The sequence below is a fragment of the Myotis myotis genome, unplaced genomic scaffold (assembly GCF_014108235.1).
Source record: "Myotis myotis isolate mMyoMyo1 unplaced genomic scaffold, mMyoMyo1.p scaffold_m19_p_38, whole genome shotgun sequence".
NCBI classification, from domain to species: domain Eukaryota; kingdom Metazoa; phylum Chordata; class Mammalia; order Chiroptera; family Vespertilionidae; genus Myotis; species Myotis myotis.
The window spans coordinates 151,986-166,511 of record NW_023416344.1 but is presented as its reverse complement, the minus strand read 5'-3'; the positions used below and the strand labels follow the sequence as shown (position 1 = coordinate 166,511).

At 57.1% G+C, this 14,526-nt stretch overlaps 1 protein-coding gene and 1 non-coding gene across 3 annotated transcripts; one reads left to right on the top strand and one right to left on the bottom strand.

The window, feature by feature from the left end:
• Positions 1 to 773: 773 nt before the first annotated feature.
• On the top strand, positions 774 to 845 carry TRNAQ-CUG. Its single transcript has one exon. It is a non-coding gene; the product is annotated as a tRNA-Gln (tRNA).
• Positions 846 to 1,127: 282 nt separating this feature from the next.
• Positions 1,128 to 12,681, bottom strand: NARF (nuclear prelamin A recognition factor). Of its 2 annotated transcripts, none has more exons than XM_036303720.1 (11): positions 12,524 to 12,681; positions 11,184 to 11,264; positions 8,825 to 8,968; positions 7,877 to 8,009; positions 6,024 to 6,158; positions 5,750 to 5,868; positions 5,368 to 5,497; positions 4,636 to 4,699; positions 3,790 to 3,927; positions 3,350 to 3,507; positions 1,128 to 2,571 (listed from the first exon to the last, which is right to left on the bottom strand). In XM_036303720.1, the coding sequence occupies exons 1-11, from the start codon at positions 12,548 to 12,550 to the stop codon at positions 2,330 to 2,332; spliced, it is 1,371 nt and encodes a 456-aa protein (XP_036159613.1). In that variant the 5' UTR covers positions 12,551 to 12,681; the 3' UTR covers positions 1,128 to 2,329. The 2 variants fall into 2 exon arrangements, with proteins under 2 accessions (XP_036159613.1, XP_036159612.1); XM_036303719.1 differs by lacking the exon at positions 12,524 to 12,681 and adding an exon at positions 12,012 to 12,247.
• Between the last annotated feature and the right edge of the window lie 1,845 nt (positions 12,682 to 14,526).

Below are 14,526 nucleotides of genomic sequence, written 5' to 3'. Positions count from 1 at the left end.
AGACATGGAGGGGGAAGACGGGCTCTCCTTGGCTTCCTCCTGCCTGGCCTGGTCCACGTGCTCCGCTGGGAAAGCCTCGGCTCCTGTTTGGTGCCTACACATCAGCTTCCGGTGCCACAGGGTCCGGGAACTGCTCCCAGGCCTCAGGGTTCTGACCACTCGTGGCTGTGCCTAGCTTTGGGGCGCTTCCACCCCACTGGCTTCCTTTAACCCTGCTCACTGAGGCCGTTCATGAAGTTCCTCCTGGCTGATCCTCAGTTTGATGCCAGAAGTTTCCATCTGTTTCTTTCTCCTGGTGCTTTTCTTGGTTCAAGGGGGGACACCCTGCTATCTACAACAGTAGCTCCATGGACACGTTTTACATGAAAAGCTTCCACACAAATTCAGATTTTTTTCCTCAAAGACTGATATCCAGAATGTTCTTAAGGGAGTTTCTTTTTGAAACTGCAGTTTTTCCAGTTATAAAGCTGGACAGCAAGATTTCTCAACACTTTTAATTGTAAGCAGTTTTGTAAGGAAGAAATGACACCTGCCTGGCCCTGTGGGCCCTGCCCCGCTCGGCTGTACAGCAGGAGGGCGCTGTCTCTCACTGTCAGTCACAACCCACACCATGTGCAGCAGATGGACAGTGGGGTGAGCTGGACCCATAACCCATCCTCTGCTAGAAGGTAACCTGTTTTTCAATACCAACCCATAAGCCAGCTCAGGCTCAGCCTTTGAACCCTCCCATTCCTGTGTCCCCATCAAAATGTGTAGGGCCCATAGCAGTGTCTGGTTCCATGGTGTAATGGTTAGCACTCTGGACTCTGAATCCAGCGATCTGAGTTCAAATCTCAGTGGGACCTGTGTGTGCCTTTTGTTCCACCCCCCAACCCTCCACTGAACAGTAAGATTTCTTAGAACTTATATCGTAAGCAGTTTTGTATGGAAACATGGCTTCCCCTTTTGTTTCCTCCTCCTTTGTCCCCTCCTCTTCCCCCTAGGCCCCCCTTTTCACTCAGGCCCAGGCCCTTGGGCCAGCTGTTGGCTCAGGCAGTAAAAGGTGAGCACAACTCCATGAGGTGGAGCCCAGAGCACACACAGCCCTGGCTGGGGAGACAGCAGCATCATTCACCCAATGCCCCACACCAGGTACTTCAACTGTTTATTCCATAATCAGAAATGGATCTACATCACTGCAGAGGATGAAACCCCACTGTAAATAGATTGAAAGCAGAAAATAGATAATTTCACACAATGTCCCGGTTATCAACCCAGACGGGTGCACAGGTACAGTAACACATGAATGAGGGAAGTCTAACAGGCCGAGGGTTCAAGAAGGTCGCCCACATGGTAACAAAATCCAAGTGCTCTGGAGACCAACACCAGGCCGCCACAGGCCGCACTCCACAGGCGGCCCTGACGTGCACGGGTGCTGGGCTCTGTGGTGGCTGCGGATCTCTGTGTAGTCATCTGTGGGCCAACTGCTCTCTTCCTTCTCGTTTAGGGCGGGCGGCACGTGAGGGCAGAGCCGCTGTTGTGGACCGCAGAGGGCTCCCTAGAGCAGAAGGGAGTGACCAGGCCCGCAGGGGAGAGGCGGACACAGAGGATGCCATCTCACCCAATTGTGCGAGGTTTGGCCGGCCTTCATCTGCCTGATTCCACCCAGGGAGGGACCGAGCAGGGTGTCCGCCTCTCCATTCTCCATCCTTCCATCTGTGACACCTGTGACCCTCGCCAGGCCTCCCCCAAAGTGAGTTCAGCTCAATCCCTGAATGTAAAAGGGCACAAGGGGCCTCCACTCGTGCCCCCCAGTTCCCAGCGACAGGACCTGGTCTCAGGACGGTGGCCACAGCTGCAGAACGTAGATCCGTTTCAAGAAAAGGTGGGAATGCAGATTTTCGTATGAGCCCCTATTCCAAAAGGTGGCAGTTTATTCGCATTGTGGCAAAGACACCTTCAAGAGTAACATAAGTGGATAAAGTCAGGGCCAAACCGGGCCATTTCCTCATCCAATCTCTCTGAGGCGCGTGGACAGAACCAAGTCTCAGCTCTTCGCAGGACACCGGCGGGGTTTTTTAAGCCTAAAGGACAGTATTCTAACTCCTTTCTTGTTCTTTGGGATTTTTTCATCGTTGGATAAAAGGATACGTACATAGGGGCAATCCTTCTCTCGAGATACAATATTCCAGTTGCACACGTATGAGGACGACAGCGCCCCTCGGAGGGAGCTGACAGATGGGGAGCAGGGAATTCTGAAAACCAAAGCGATGACAGAAACACTAAGCCTTTCCTTCACGCGTCTGACACCCCTCCTCAGGCGCCTGCAGTCCGGGTGCCTGCTGGACCTTTACCACTTGATGTCCCGGCTGCTGGCAGACTGCCCTGGGCCCTGGTAGGCGGTGTGCAGGGCCGCCTGGGCCCGGGGGGAGTCGGCCCCACCCAGCCACTCCTGGTACAGCTCCTGCACGTGGGCGCTGGTCTCCGGGGGCCGCACCGGGATGGCGGCGTAGATGCCTTCCATCTGCCGCAGCAGCGCCCTGTCCGCACGCCCGTCCTCTGCCTGGGCCTGGCCCCTGCCGCTTAGGCATCCTGAAAGACACAGGCGGGAGCTCACTCTCCCTCCTTCCGTCCTGCAGGGAAGGGGTCCCGGGCAGGAGGGGAGTGTATGGTGGCCCCAGGCCTGGGGAGCCCTGTCCTAGGCTCACGGTCTGTGCCCCCTGCTCTTTCCTGTTTCCATGGCCCAGGACACGCCTTTACCTGAAACCAAAATAATCCGCTGCCCTTAGACCTGAGGGCTGTGTGCTCACATCTGGATTCGTCTCCCTGGAACTCACCGAACCAGGAGCAGACACAGCACGAGCAGCTGCGTCCTGGTGTCTGCAGCACACAGTGCGCTGCCCCCCACCCGGCTGCACCCAGGAGCCCTCACGCCCAGAAGCTTGGCCTCCTGTACGGGTGGGAGCCGCGTCCTCTCAAATGCCTTAGGTGATGTCATGATTCACAGGATAAAGATTCACTTAGAAGAACTTGAAGCACGTTTCTGCCCTGGCTAGGCCTCTCTCCACCTCTCCCCCCTTGTCCGAGGCAGAGACTCTGCTCACTTCCCAGCAGAGCTCAGCGGTGAGGCAGCCCAGCTCTGCCCCGACTGTGTGGGTGCTGGACACCCCTCCTGGGGCCCTTCAGGGGCCCCTCAGCCTGGAACCACGGTTTCCAAGGTGACGTCCGAGTACCTGCTCTTTCTCACGAGGTGGGTGTGAGGAAAGGGAGGTGCCGTTGTGTCCTAACAATGAGGGCAAAGCCGTGGAGACCGAGAGGCTCAGGGTGGGCGAGGAGGGACCACTCCCACGACGCTGTGGGCGAGTCTTACCCCCAGCGCAGGCCAGGACCTCCACGAAGTGGTAGGGGAACTTGCCCCTCTTCAGCTTCAGGACCACGTTCTGGATGTTCCGAAAGCCGTACGCAGCCGCAAAGCGCAGCAGCACCTCTCCGTCCCTTTCCAGGGTGACCTCCTGGAAGTCTTTGTTCCTGTAACACAGACACAGGGACTCTGGCTGTCGAGTCCACTTCAGCCGCTTGTCATTTCCACTCTGAATCGGGAAGGTCAGCAAAGTAAACGTCTGCGAGTGAACGCAGGAAAGGCCTTTGACCTTGATGGTGGAGACACTCTACAAACAGGACAGCCCTGCCCCAGCAGGCACACGAACACGTGCACCCACATATGCACACACGCTAACACACGCACACACATGCACACCGGCTCTGGGGAATCTACCCTAACGGCCGTGCTGACCATACGAGCAGACGCACCTCAGGCTGCGGTAGGTGAGCGCCCCCACGTCCTCGTTGAACAGCTCCTTGGCCGCGTGCCTGAAGATGTGCGCCAGGTACCCGTCGGAGCTGGCACCCTCGTGGCGCCTCACCTCCTCCTCCTTCATGTCTCCAAACCTCGTCAGGCAGAGAAAAGTGACAAGAATTACAGCAGATTTCAAAGTGTTATGACCTGGGGCTGCCACATGGGAAGTGAGACCCTTCACCAGCCCTTCAGCTCCAGCAGGACCCCATCAGCCTGAGAGGTCATCTGTGCCCACCAGGCTGCAGTGGGCTGTGCTCAGCTGCACAGGCAGTGACTTCCCTTCGCTGCTGCACGTGCCTCAGGGCGTCCCCAGAACCTCGGGCTGGGGGTCCTGGGACTCTGAGATGGGCTCGAGAACACGCCTGCCTGAGCCTCACCAGGACAGGGCACATGGTCGGCCTGGCTCCAGCACAGGCTGTGGCCATGGGCACTCGAGTGGCTAAGAGTCTGTAAACCTCAGTCCAGCCTCCCACCAAGGGCCACACATAGTCCCGGTGCCACTACAGGCAGGACTGCCGAGTGGCCCAGGAGCGCTCTGCAGATGCCCCGGCCCAGGACACGGCAGGAGCACCGGTGATTGGTTGGGGTCACCACTGACCACAGAAACCCAGCCTGCTGCCCTGGGCGCAAAGGGACCCAAGGAATCTGCTATTTCCCTGAGGTAACTGCCTGGGGCAGGTGCCACCCTGTGCCCACGTCTCAGCACAGCCCCTAGTAAAGCAGGGAGGCCCTAGGCCCTGTCCCCCCAGAGACCCCACGGAGGCCCATCCACAGGCAGCCTCCCTGCAAAAGCCACTCACAGAGTATCCACGAGGGCGTCGTCCGCGGACAGGTCACTCTGCTCCATTAGCTGGACAATTTCACCTACAGACAAGCGAGAGGCGGTGGGCCCCGTGGACACCACACGTCCTTGGGCTGTTTCCAGAGTTACCTTCTTCCCCACAGGAAATTCTAGGTCAAGGTGACCTTGGATGCTGTCCCCCTCAGACAGCAGGGGGCCCATCTCCAGTGCAAAGTAACACCAATAAAATGCAAAACGCAAATGAATGTAAGAGAAGCGTATATTCCTCTTTCTGCTCTTGCAATGAGGGCTCTCTGCACACAATGCATGTGTTTGTTTCCAAGCGGAGACTCTGTGACAGCCTCAAGGGAGGATGCTGCATTACAGATGTCCTGTGGCCCGAATGAGACCAACTGGAAATCAGAACCACTGGACTCCCCTCTGCACCCGACTCAGGCTGCCCTCGACTGACCAAAGACGCCCTTGCACCCCAGCACCGGGCTCTGCACAGGCTGCAGCGACGTCCCCACAGCACATGGATGTTTCCACTTCATGGAAAGGGAAAACGTCACTCGTGCCCCCGTGCGGGCTGGGCTGTCAGAACGCCATGGTGAGGTGGGACTGCCCCCCACCACCCTGTCTCTCCCTCAGCCTGGGCCACGCACGTGCGCACGCTGGCAGCAGTGCTGCCCTCTTCACTGTCCTGGGTCCTGCCAGAGCCACCCCCACCCCGGCCCTGCCCACCTCTCACCTGAGGTTAACACGCAGTCAGCACCCCGGGAACTATGCAGAGCTGTGGGAACATCTTCTCGGAGGGCCTCCAGTTTCTTGTCATAACACGGGGCCACAATGACATGGAAAATCTTGTCTGGGGACAGGTTCTGTGAGACAGAGCGAACTGTCCAGGCTGTGGAGAAGAACCCACCCAGCTGCCACCCTGCCCGGCCGCCTCCTTGGTGCCCAGCTGCTCTGGGTGGAGCCCCGTCTCCCGCAGACCAGCTCCTGCTGCTGTCGCCGCCCCGTTCCCACCAGCTCCGCCCGTGTCTCCCTGGCTCGCCTCACTTCCTGTCCGTCAGCCCCATGGGCAGGCCCGGCTCCCCACTCGTGCTGACCTCGGGAAGAGGCCGGCTTACCTGCCGTCTGGCGAAGTAATCCTTTACCAGAGAGCCCATGATCTGCTGGGGAGACTTGGCCGTGCAGAGGTGGGGCGTGATGGGGTGACCCAGCACGCGCTCCGCATATCGGACCCAGCCTGGGGAGAGACCGGGGCTGCGTCAGTTCCTCCCGGCTGCTTCCCGTCCCACACTGGGACCCTGAGCTCCCGCGACCCTGTCCACGGGGCAAAGCTGACACCTGTCCAGCCTCCCCGGAATGTATGGCGGAGCCGACTGCGGCCTGGGGGCTCACCGGGGCAGGCCGAGGTCAGCATGGGTAGCCGGGGCTCCTCCTCGCGGTGCTGGCGGTACCGACGCACAAACTCCTTCTGACTCTCCAGGATGCTGAAGTCCGCGGCTATCGTCATGTCAAAGACATAGTGCACCCCTGCGGAAGGAGGGCCTCAGCTCACACCCCTCACAGGGTCCCTCTCCGTCTGGACACGAAGGGACAAGCTTAGCGGATTTTGCAGGCTTCCCTCCGGGGCACTGCAGTCACCCCGGCTCTCGGCTCCGTCACTGATCGCTAAGTATAGGACTGCACTTTTTTAAACAATAGCACGTTTTTCATAATAAAATACCTGCTCTCTCCTACTTCCTGTCTTTCTCCCTGCATCTTATTGTAAGCACCTCACCGTACTCCTCACATAAATTAACGGAATATTAGAAGGCACTCGCAGCACACTGTCTAAATAAATTTCGGTCGGTAATGATCCTTGACAGCTTTAAAATAAATAAAACGAGCAAACTGGCTGAGTACACCCTTATGATGATCTTAATTTTATGTTGATTTTTAATTAGCTATCTTTTTCTTAATAAGTTTTCTTACTATTGGTGAATAAGCTTGAGACAAAAGAATGTATTTTCAATAATTAAAAACAAATTAAGCAAATAAATTTAGTATCTACAGCCAGTCAAAATCTTAAAAGCAGCCAGTTATTCTTAAGAAGTATAGTAGCCCTGGCCGGTGTGGCTCAGTGGATAGAGTGTCGCCTGCAGACTGAAAGGTCCCAGGTTCGATTCTGGTCAAGGGCACATGCCCAGGTGTAGGCTCGATCCCCAGTCGGGGGCAGCCAATCAATGATTCTCTCATCAGCGATGTTTCTATCTCTCTCTCCCTCTCCCTTCCTCTCTGAAATCAACAAAAAATAAGTAAATAAATAAAATAAAAAATATAGTAAATATTCTAAGTGTCATCTAAAACCATTACCTTAAGGAATCAGACCCACAATGAATACCTCTCCCTTCATTATTAACAGTAACAAATCATGCCCAACTGTTTGTTTGTTTTTAACGTCCAAGGAAGGCCTTTCGCTCTGAGATCAATGGCACCTAACAGCTCGCTCTGCGGTGAAACAAAGCACACCCTCGGCTTCTAAGAGGGAGGAGGGCTGCACAGGAGCCCGGCTCGCGGCGCCCTGCTGTGCGCCAGGAGCAGCCAGGCACCGGCACCCCTGCTCGGTCTGGGCCCATCTCGTTGTGTCCGTGGTCCCCAATGCATTCACGTCTTTGAAAGCTACTGCGGGGTAACAAAGGCTGCTCTTTGGCAAACGGCTCAAGTTCTCCCTGCGGAGCCTGCCCCGCTGATGGCTGCAGGAGGGCCGTGAAGTCTCCAGGGGCGGGACCGTTCTAGTCCGACACCAGCAGATAAGGGAGCGAGCCTCCTGTTGCTGGGCAGTGCCCTCCAGTGCGCCTCTCATCTGAGTCCCTGCTGTGCTCTGAGCTGCTGCCTTTCCTGAGGCCGCAAAGGACAAAGTCCGCTCTCTCCTGCCGGCTCTTCAGAGCTCCCAGGAGACCAGACACCACTCCCTGCAGCCGTCACTCCCTACCACACAGATGACCTCAGGGGCCCCGAGAGCCAGCAACGGGACACGTGACCCCTGGCCACCCTGTCCAAAGCCGGTCACTCGCCGCTCCGGGAGGGGCCGTCCGGCAGTAATGCAACACCCGGCTGCACGGCAAGGGGCAAGTGCCACCGCCTGCCGTGGGTCAGAGGCAGGGTCACAGACATCACCTACCCTGAGCCCCGGAAAACTGAACTCGGGATGTGAAAAGGCAGCTACAAGCTCCCGCTCTACATTCACACCGACACCACAGGCACCTCACCAAGGCTTTTGAGGAAGCCGCAGAGCCTTCTGGATGCATCGGTGACACTGAGGCTGAATTTAGCAGCAAAATAAGGCAGAGACTGAGGACACACGGACACTGCCAGCACCTTGTGCTGTGAGGCATCACATTTCTAGGAGAGACAGAGCAGCACGTCACAGGTGGTGGGGACCATCTACTGAGATCCAGGACAGGCAGGAGGAAGGGGGCGATCTTGGGCAAAGACTGCGAAAGTGGCGAACACTGGCAAGAATCACTGAAGGAAAGTTACAGTTAAAACATGGGACATCCCAAGAGATTTTGTTGACTTTAAGAACACTAGTATACTGACAAGCTCACATATCTGGAGGAAAACGATCATTTTAAAGAAAAACAGACACGGAGAAGAAGGGATAACTCGACACCACGTCTCCGGGGGAGCAGCCCTTCCCCGAAGGCCACAGAGCAGCACCCAGCCGCACGCTGGTGGGAGGAGCTCTGTGCGGTGAACGACACCGTCCTCAGCTGCACCTGCCAATTCAACGCAGCGCCAGTCCAAGCACCAGCCAGGCTGCGCCCAGGGCTCCGGGCACCTGTGCTGCCCTGCGGGCCAGGGCTCGGTGCCCGTGCCCAGTGGGGCAGGGGACTCCCCCACCTGAGAACACCCCAGAGGCTGAACCACATCAGCCTGGCCTCTGAAGACCCGAGACCTCAGGCACGCTCCCATGGCAGGACCTTGCACGGTGGAAGCCACCCCATATCCGGGGAGCCTGGCCGGTGGTCCGGCCCCAGCCAGTGAGGAGTGCGACGGGGCCGGCTGATTTTCTCTGAGGAGGAGGACCCTGCAGGGGGTGATGAGGGCACGGGACCCAGGGCCAGGCTGCCTGCATGCCCCAGCAGAGGCTTCCATGCCCTGCTCTGACCCCTCCCTCTCCAGGCCAGGGTGCCAGTGCGCACGGGGCCCCTTACCTTGTTAAGGTTCAGAACACGGAAGAAGTCCTTGGCGTTCTGCTGGGAAACTTGGACTCCTTCCTCTGCGGTCACACAGCTGTCACACGCCAGGCAGTCGCTCAGGAATATCTTGGCATCGGCCAACTTATGGAATTCTCCCTTCTACCAAAGAAAGACGACGTCCTGGCCTGATTCTTCACTAAGAACTCTACCACATGGTCTTCAGGGAGCAGCAGCACAGGCACAATGCAGACACCGCCCCAACACCCACGGGGAGGGAAGCGGCACGCCTGTGTCCTGGCCCGTCTTCCTCCCTCAGCACCCCCTCTGCTGCCTCGGGGACTCCTGCTCTGGGCCTGCTGTGCTCTCCCAGGTGAGTTCACCCAGGTCCACGGCACCCATGGGAGCTCAGACCCGGCACAGCTCACTGCCAGCTCAGGCACTGCACGTGCACGGGGCCCTCGGGCCTCCTCAGTAATAGGGACCCTGCTCACCTGGATGTCCAGGCTACAAACCCTGTGGTCCCCTTCGGCCCCGTTGTCTGCCCACCTGGCACTCGGCTCCTGAGGTCCACTGGACCCCAAGATGAACGAAAACACAAGCCATACCTCCTCTGCACAGAGGCCTCGCCTCGAACCACTCATGGCCCTTGTCCCAGTCATTCCCTGGCTCTCACTTCCAGCCAAACTGCTCTGGGTCACCCCTGAGCCCAGAAATGCTCCCCAAGAGCCCAGCTCACCCCTGGGGTCCTCACAGGCACCTACCAAACAGCCCAGATGACCAGCTAGCATTTATGTGTTGACTCTCACCACGACATGTAAGCTCTGGGGTAGGAGCCCTCACCTCTTCCTGCTGCCCAGCACCTCCATGGGGCCCCGCGTACAGAAGGTGCTCAGGACTATTTAGTGGATGAACACAGGAGCGTTCGGGAGCCTACGGGAGCATCTGAACAAACGAACAAACGCTCCTGCCAGCTGTGCATTTATTTCCCTTCAACCACCAGCTGGTGAAGAGGGCCCTGGAGGGCCTCCCGTGCAGGATGGGAGTGTGCCGCCACCTCCCTCCTCCCCACATGCCTGCCACTGGGCAGCTCCCCAGGACAGCATGTCGCAGAGGCATGTGCGTGAGGTCTGAACGGGCCCAAGGTTGGCACCGAGAACCCTGGCCCTACTGGCCCTGCAGAGGGGCCCACTCTGGCCGCCCACCCAGGCCCCACACGCTGCCTCCCACGCGGCGTCCTCTGATGCCCCCTCTGCTCAGCCAGCCGAAGCCGCCCTTAAACACGTCGGATCGTACCCGTGACGGATTCAGTGGCTCCCACCACCCCTCCCCCAGGCCACTTCTGTCCACTCCTGTGTGCCTGGGGGGCTCACCCACCATTCCTACACCTCCCCTCAATTCTCACAACCCCAGGGCCCACTCCAGTAGCCCCTTCCCTGGCGAGCCCAACCTAACAGGGTGTCCACCCACTGAGCTGGCGGGGGGCCCGCTTCGGCTGTGTACATGTTATCTTGCCGTGACCAAAGCCCAGGGAGAGGGGGAGAAGTAACCCAACTCCCCGTGTCACTGATAAGGAAACTGGGCTCCCAGGGTTAGATGGCTGCCCAAGGTGATGCAGCCAGAGGGCAGGTGTGGGGGGGCCCCAGGCCCCCTGCTCCGGGATACAGGGCCCGGGCAGTCCCTGCTTTCTGCCCTAGACCCTGGGTGCTGGTCTCACCCCCTCTACTCACTGAGCCGCACAGTCGCCCGAGCGCAGAGCAGTGCTGGTGCACAGGGACCAGACGGACGCCCGTCAGACTAATGTCCTCTCAGGGCTACTGACCCACAGAGACCGACACTCGCTTCTCCGGGGCTGCCGCCTCCCATCTGGGAATGGGTGCCAGTACTTTCTAAGGGACGCAGTGACCCTGACCTCCCCACTGCCGCCTCCTCTCTGCTCGACGGGATTTAAAACCCACAACTGAGCTGGCGAAGGAACTGTTAGAAAAATGCATTTACAGAACCATGACAATTGAATCACTGAATCAATTACCCACCTAAACCCCCGTTTTACAGAATGGAACTTTTGATTTTAAAAAAGGAACTGGAGGTTCTCTGATAAATGACCAAGGGTGACATTTGCCTTTGTTCCCATGACAGTCTGTTCGGCTGTATTTTGGGATGACAAGCTCCTCGGCCCTCTTACCTGGGAGGCCGTGTGCCTCCCGCTGGTGGGCCCTGCACGCCTGGCCCCTGGCAGGGGCACCGCATTACCCACTCACGTCTCACTTCTCTTTTCCTCAAAGCAAGGACATGGGTTGACATGAGCCCCAAAGGGGAGAAGCCAGCAGCTGCTGTCTCCTCCGGGCTGACACGAAATGGAAAAAACTCGACTTGCCTCTCCGTTCTCCTGGGCCGGACTCGGGGCATCGACTGAGGCATTCTCTTGGTCATCGGTTTTTGTTTTTTTGCTACATTCCTTGAAAAGGCACAGAAAACAGATAAAAGAACTTTGACTCTCTGAATTAAAAAACGCATACCTATTCTGTCAATTAACCTCATGAGTGGAAATCTCTTCTAGGTAAATAAAAGCACATGTTGCCCTGGCTGGTGTGGCTCATGGATAGAGCACCGGCCTGTGGACTGAAGGGTCCCAGGTTCCATTCCGGTCAAGGGCACAGGCCCGGGTTGAGAGCCTGATCCCCAGCGTGGAGCGTGCAGGAGGCAGCCGATCAATGATTCCCTCTCATCGTTGATGTTTCCCTCTCTTCCTCTCTGAAATCATATACATACACACATATACGTACATATACATATATGTGAAATAAAATAAAAGCACGTGTGCTGGCGGACACACCTGCCCGCCACCTCACCTGTATATTCCTATTAGCTGAAACCTGGACACCATGTGCCTGGCACCAGCAGGTAAATTAGGGCCCGACTACCTGGCCACACATGGACTTGGAACACAATGAACTAGAAACACAAGGAACGCTCTGAGAAGCCGCCTCCTGCATCATGTTAGGTTACAGAAAAGAGCAACTGATGGAATAGCATTCACGATGCGATTCAATAGTTAGAAACACAAAACAATCCCTCTGCCTGCGCTGCGCGGTTACTTGTGTTACTGCGGCCTAGAAACGGAGGAAGGCCGCGAGTTACCATGGTTACACAGGTGGCGAGGCGGGCCACACTTCTGGACTGTTTCGTTACTACAAGCACTTACGTTTTTTGCAAAGTTAAAAAACAACCCGAAAAACATCGTATCAATGGCTGACTTCCAGAACGGGGTTTGTTCTGCCGGCCCTGAGAGGTAACAGGTTGTTCTACTTTTCTGGGGATTTTGGCTTCAAAAAGGAAAAAGCATTTTGAATGGCTGGCTCGGCGCTCCGAGAACTGGAGCCGATTGCGAAGTCCAGGTCCGCGGCGGCACTATCCGGGCCGCAGCAGGGTGAGCGCTCCTGCCCAGCCGGGGTCGGTCCAACCGAACCCAGACGGTCCCATCCGAGCGGCCCGCGTCCGACCCCGGGCTCCCGAGGCCGCGGTGACGCCGGGCCCGGAGCTGCCGATCCAGAACGTGGCGCCTGCCCACGCTCCCACGGGACGCGCCGCGGACGGAGCTCCCGGGCCGGCGGCGATCATCCCTGACCCTTGACCCCCAGCCGCACCGACCCCTGGTCACGAGGCCCGGCCCCTGACCCGACCCCGACCCCCGGCCGCACCGGCGCGCGGGCCCACCTTCCGCGTGCAGTGCTCACACTTCATCTGGAGCGGGGCGGGCGGGGGCCGGCGCGCGTGACCTGCAGGAAGCACGGGGAGAGCGGTCACCGCCGCCGGCCGCCCGCCGCCCTTTGTTGGAGTCGCCCCGGCTCGGCCCCACCCCGCGGCGCCGCTCGGCCAATGAGAATGCGGGGCGGGGGGAGGGCTGGGCCCCGCAGCCAGTCGGGATGCGCGGGGGCGGGGCGAGGCCCCGACCCACCCGGTGGACGCGAAGGCCGTGAGCGAGCGGCGGGCCGCCCCGAGCAGGGAGCTGGCATCATTTCGGGGGGTCCGGGACCCGCGGCTCGGCGCCAGGCACGCGCCGCCCGGCCGGCGCAGACCCGAGGGAGACGGTGCCGCCCTGGCGGGGAGGGGCGGAAGTGCGGCCCCGGCCCGCCGCCATTGCCACCCCGAGGCGCGGCACGTAGGCCTGGCGAGGCGGCAGTGCGCATGCGCGGCGGACCGGGCGCACGTGGTCCCCGAAGCACGAGGGCGCTGGCGTCGGCCCACGGCGTCCTAGCGGGCATGCTGGTGACTCTGCCCTTACACTTTACCAAGAACTTTTTTTTTTCTCCAAGAAATGGTACCACGTGTAGGGCTAACCGGAAATGTCCAACTGATAATAATGAATGTTTTATAAAATCAGCGCATACTCTTGCAGGACAATCAGAACTGAGAATTCAGGGGAGAGTAAGCAAAGGATCTTGTGGGTGTCTTTGTCTTTATCAAACACCAGCATTCCTCGGGAATCCCAGAACCTCGCAGCCCCAGAGGTCAACAAAAGATTTTTTTAAATTTTTTTTTTTATTGATTTCAGAGAGGAAGGGAGAGGGAAAGAAAAGAGAGAAACATCAGTGATGAGGGAGAACCATTGATTGGCCGCCTCCTGCACGCCCCTCACACCCCCACTGGGGATTGAGCCTGCAACCCAGGCATATGCCCTTGACCGGAATCGAACCCCCGACCCTTCAGTCTTCAGGCTGAGGCTCTATCCACTGAGCCAAGCCGGCTAGGGCTCAACAAGATATTTAAAGGCCCGTCCAGGTCCCAGAAACCTCACTAGAGTCTTCAGGATTTTCCCCATTAAGTTTTTTTATTTATAGAATTTTGGGTGCATGCAGCTTTTTATAAATGCATCCCTTTAATTCAGGTCTTATCGCTCTGCTTTGCTTAAATCGATGTCAGCACCTCTCAGAAGACATCTTCCATTTTCAGCATGAATAAGCAGATAATTTTGGGTAGTCATTTGTATATATTTTTGTTAATGTTTTGAAAACATAAACACAATGCCATAACGTGGGGGGAAAAGCAAAGTACGGGCACTTAGTTTCATTTAAAAATGTAGTCAGTGTCACCCTGGCTGGTTTGGCTTAGTGAATCGAGCGTGGGCCTGCAGACTGCAGGGTCCCGGGTTTCGTTCCTGGTCAAGGGCTCATGCCTGAGTTGTGGATCCTCAGTGGGCAGGGTGCAGGAGGCGGCCCACCAATGATTCTCATCACTGACGTTTCTGTATCTCTCTCCCTCTCCCTTCCTCTCTGAAATCAATGAGAATATATTTTGGGGGAAAATGTAGTCAGTGTCTAGGTTCCCCAAGCATCTCATTCTTTTTTAAATTGGGTCTAAATAAGGTCCAATATGTTCCAATAGTCTATATTACAATAGGTTTGTATATATTTTAAAAATATATATTGATTTCAGAGAGGAATGGAGAGGGAGAGTTAGAAACATCAATGAGAGAATCATTGATTGGCTGCCTCCTGCACGCCCCACAGTGGGGGCTGAGCTCGCAACCCTGGTATGTACCCTTGACCAGAATTGAACCTGGAACCTTTCAGTTGATACCCTGGAAAATTCCACTTTGCATACTGCTATTTGCATAATTCCACCTTTTCTACTAGATTATAAACCATTTAAAGATGAAGTCTGCACCGGCATCCTACAAATATTAAATAAGGGAGCAAGTGATATCTGATTTGGTTAAA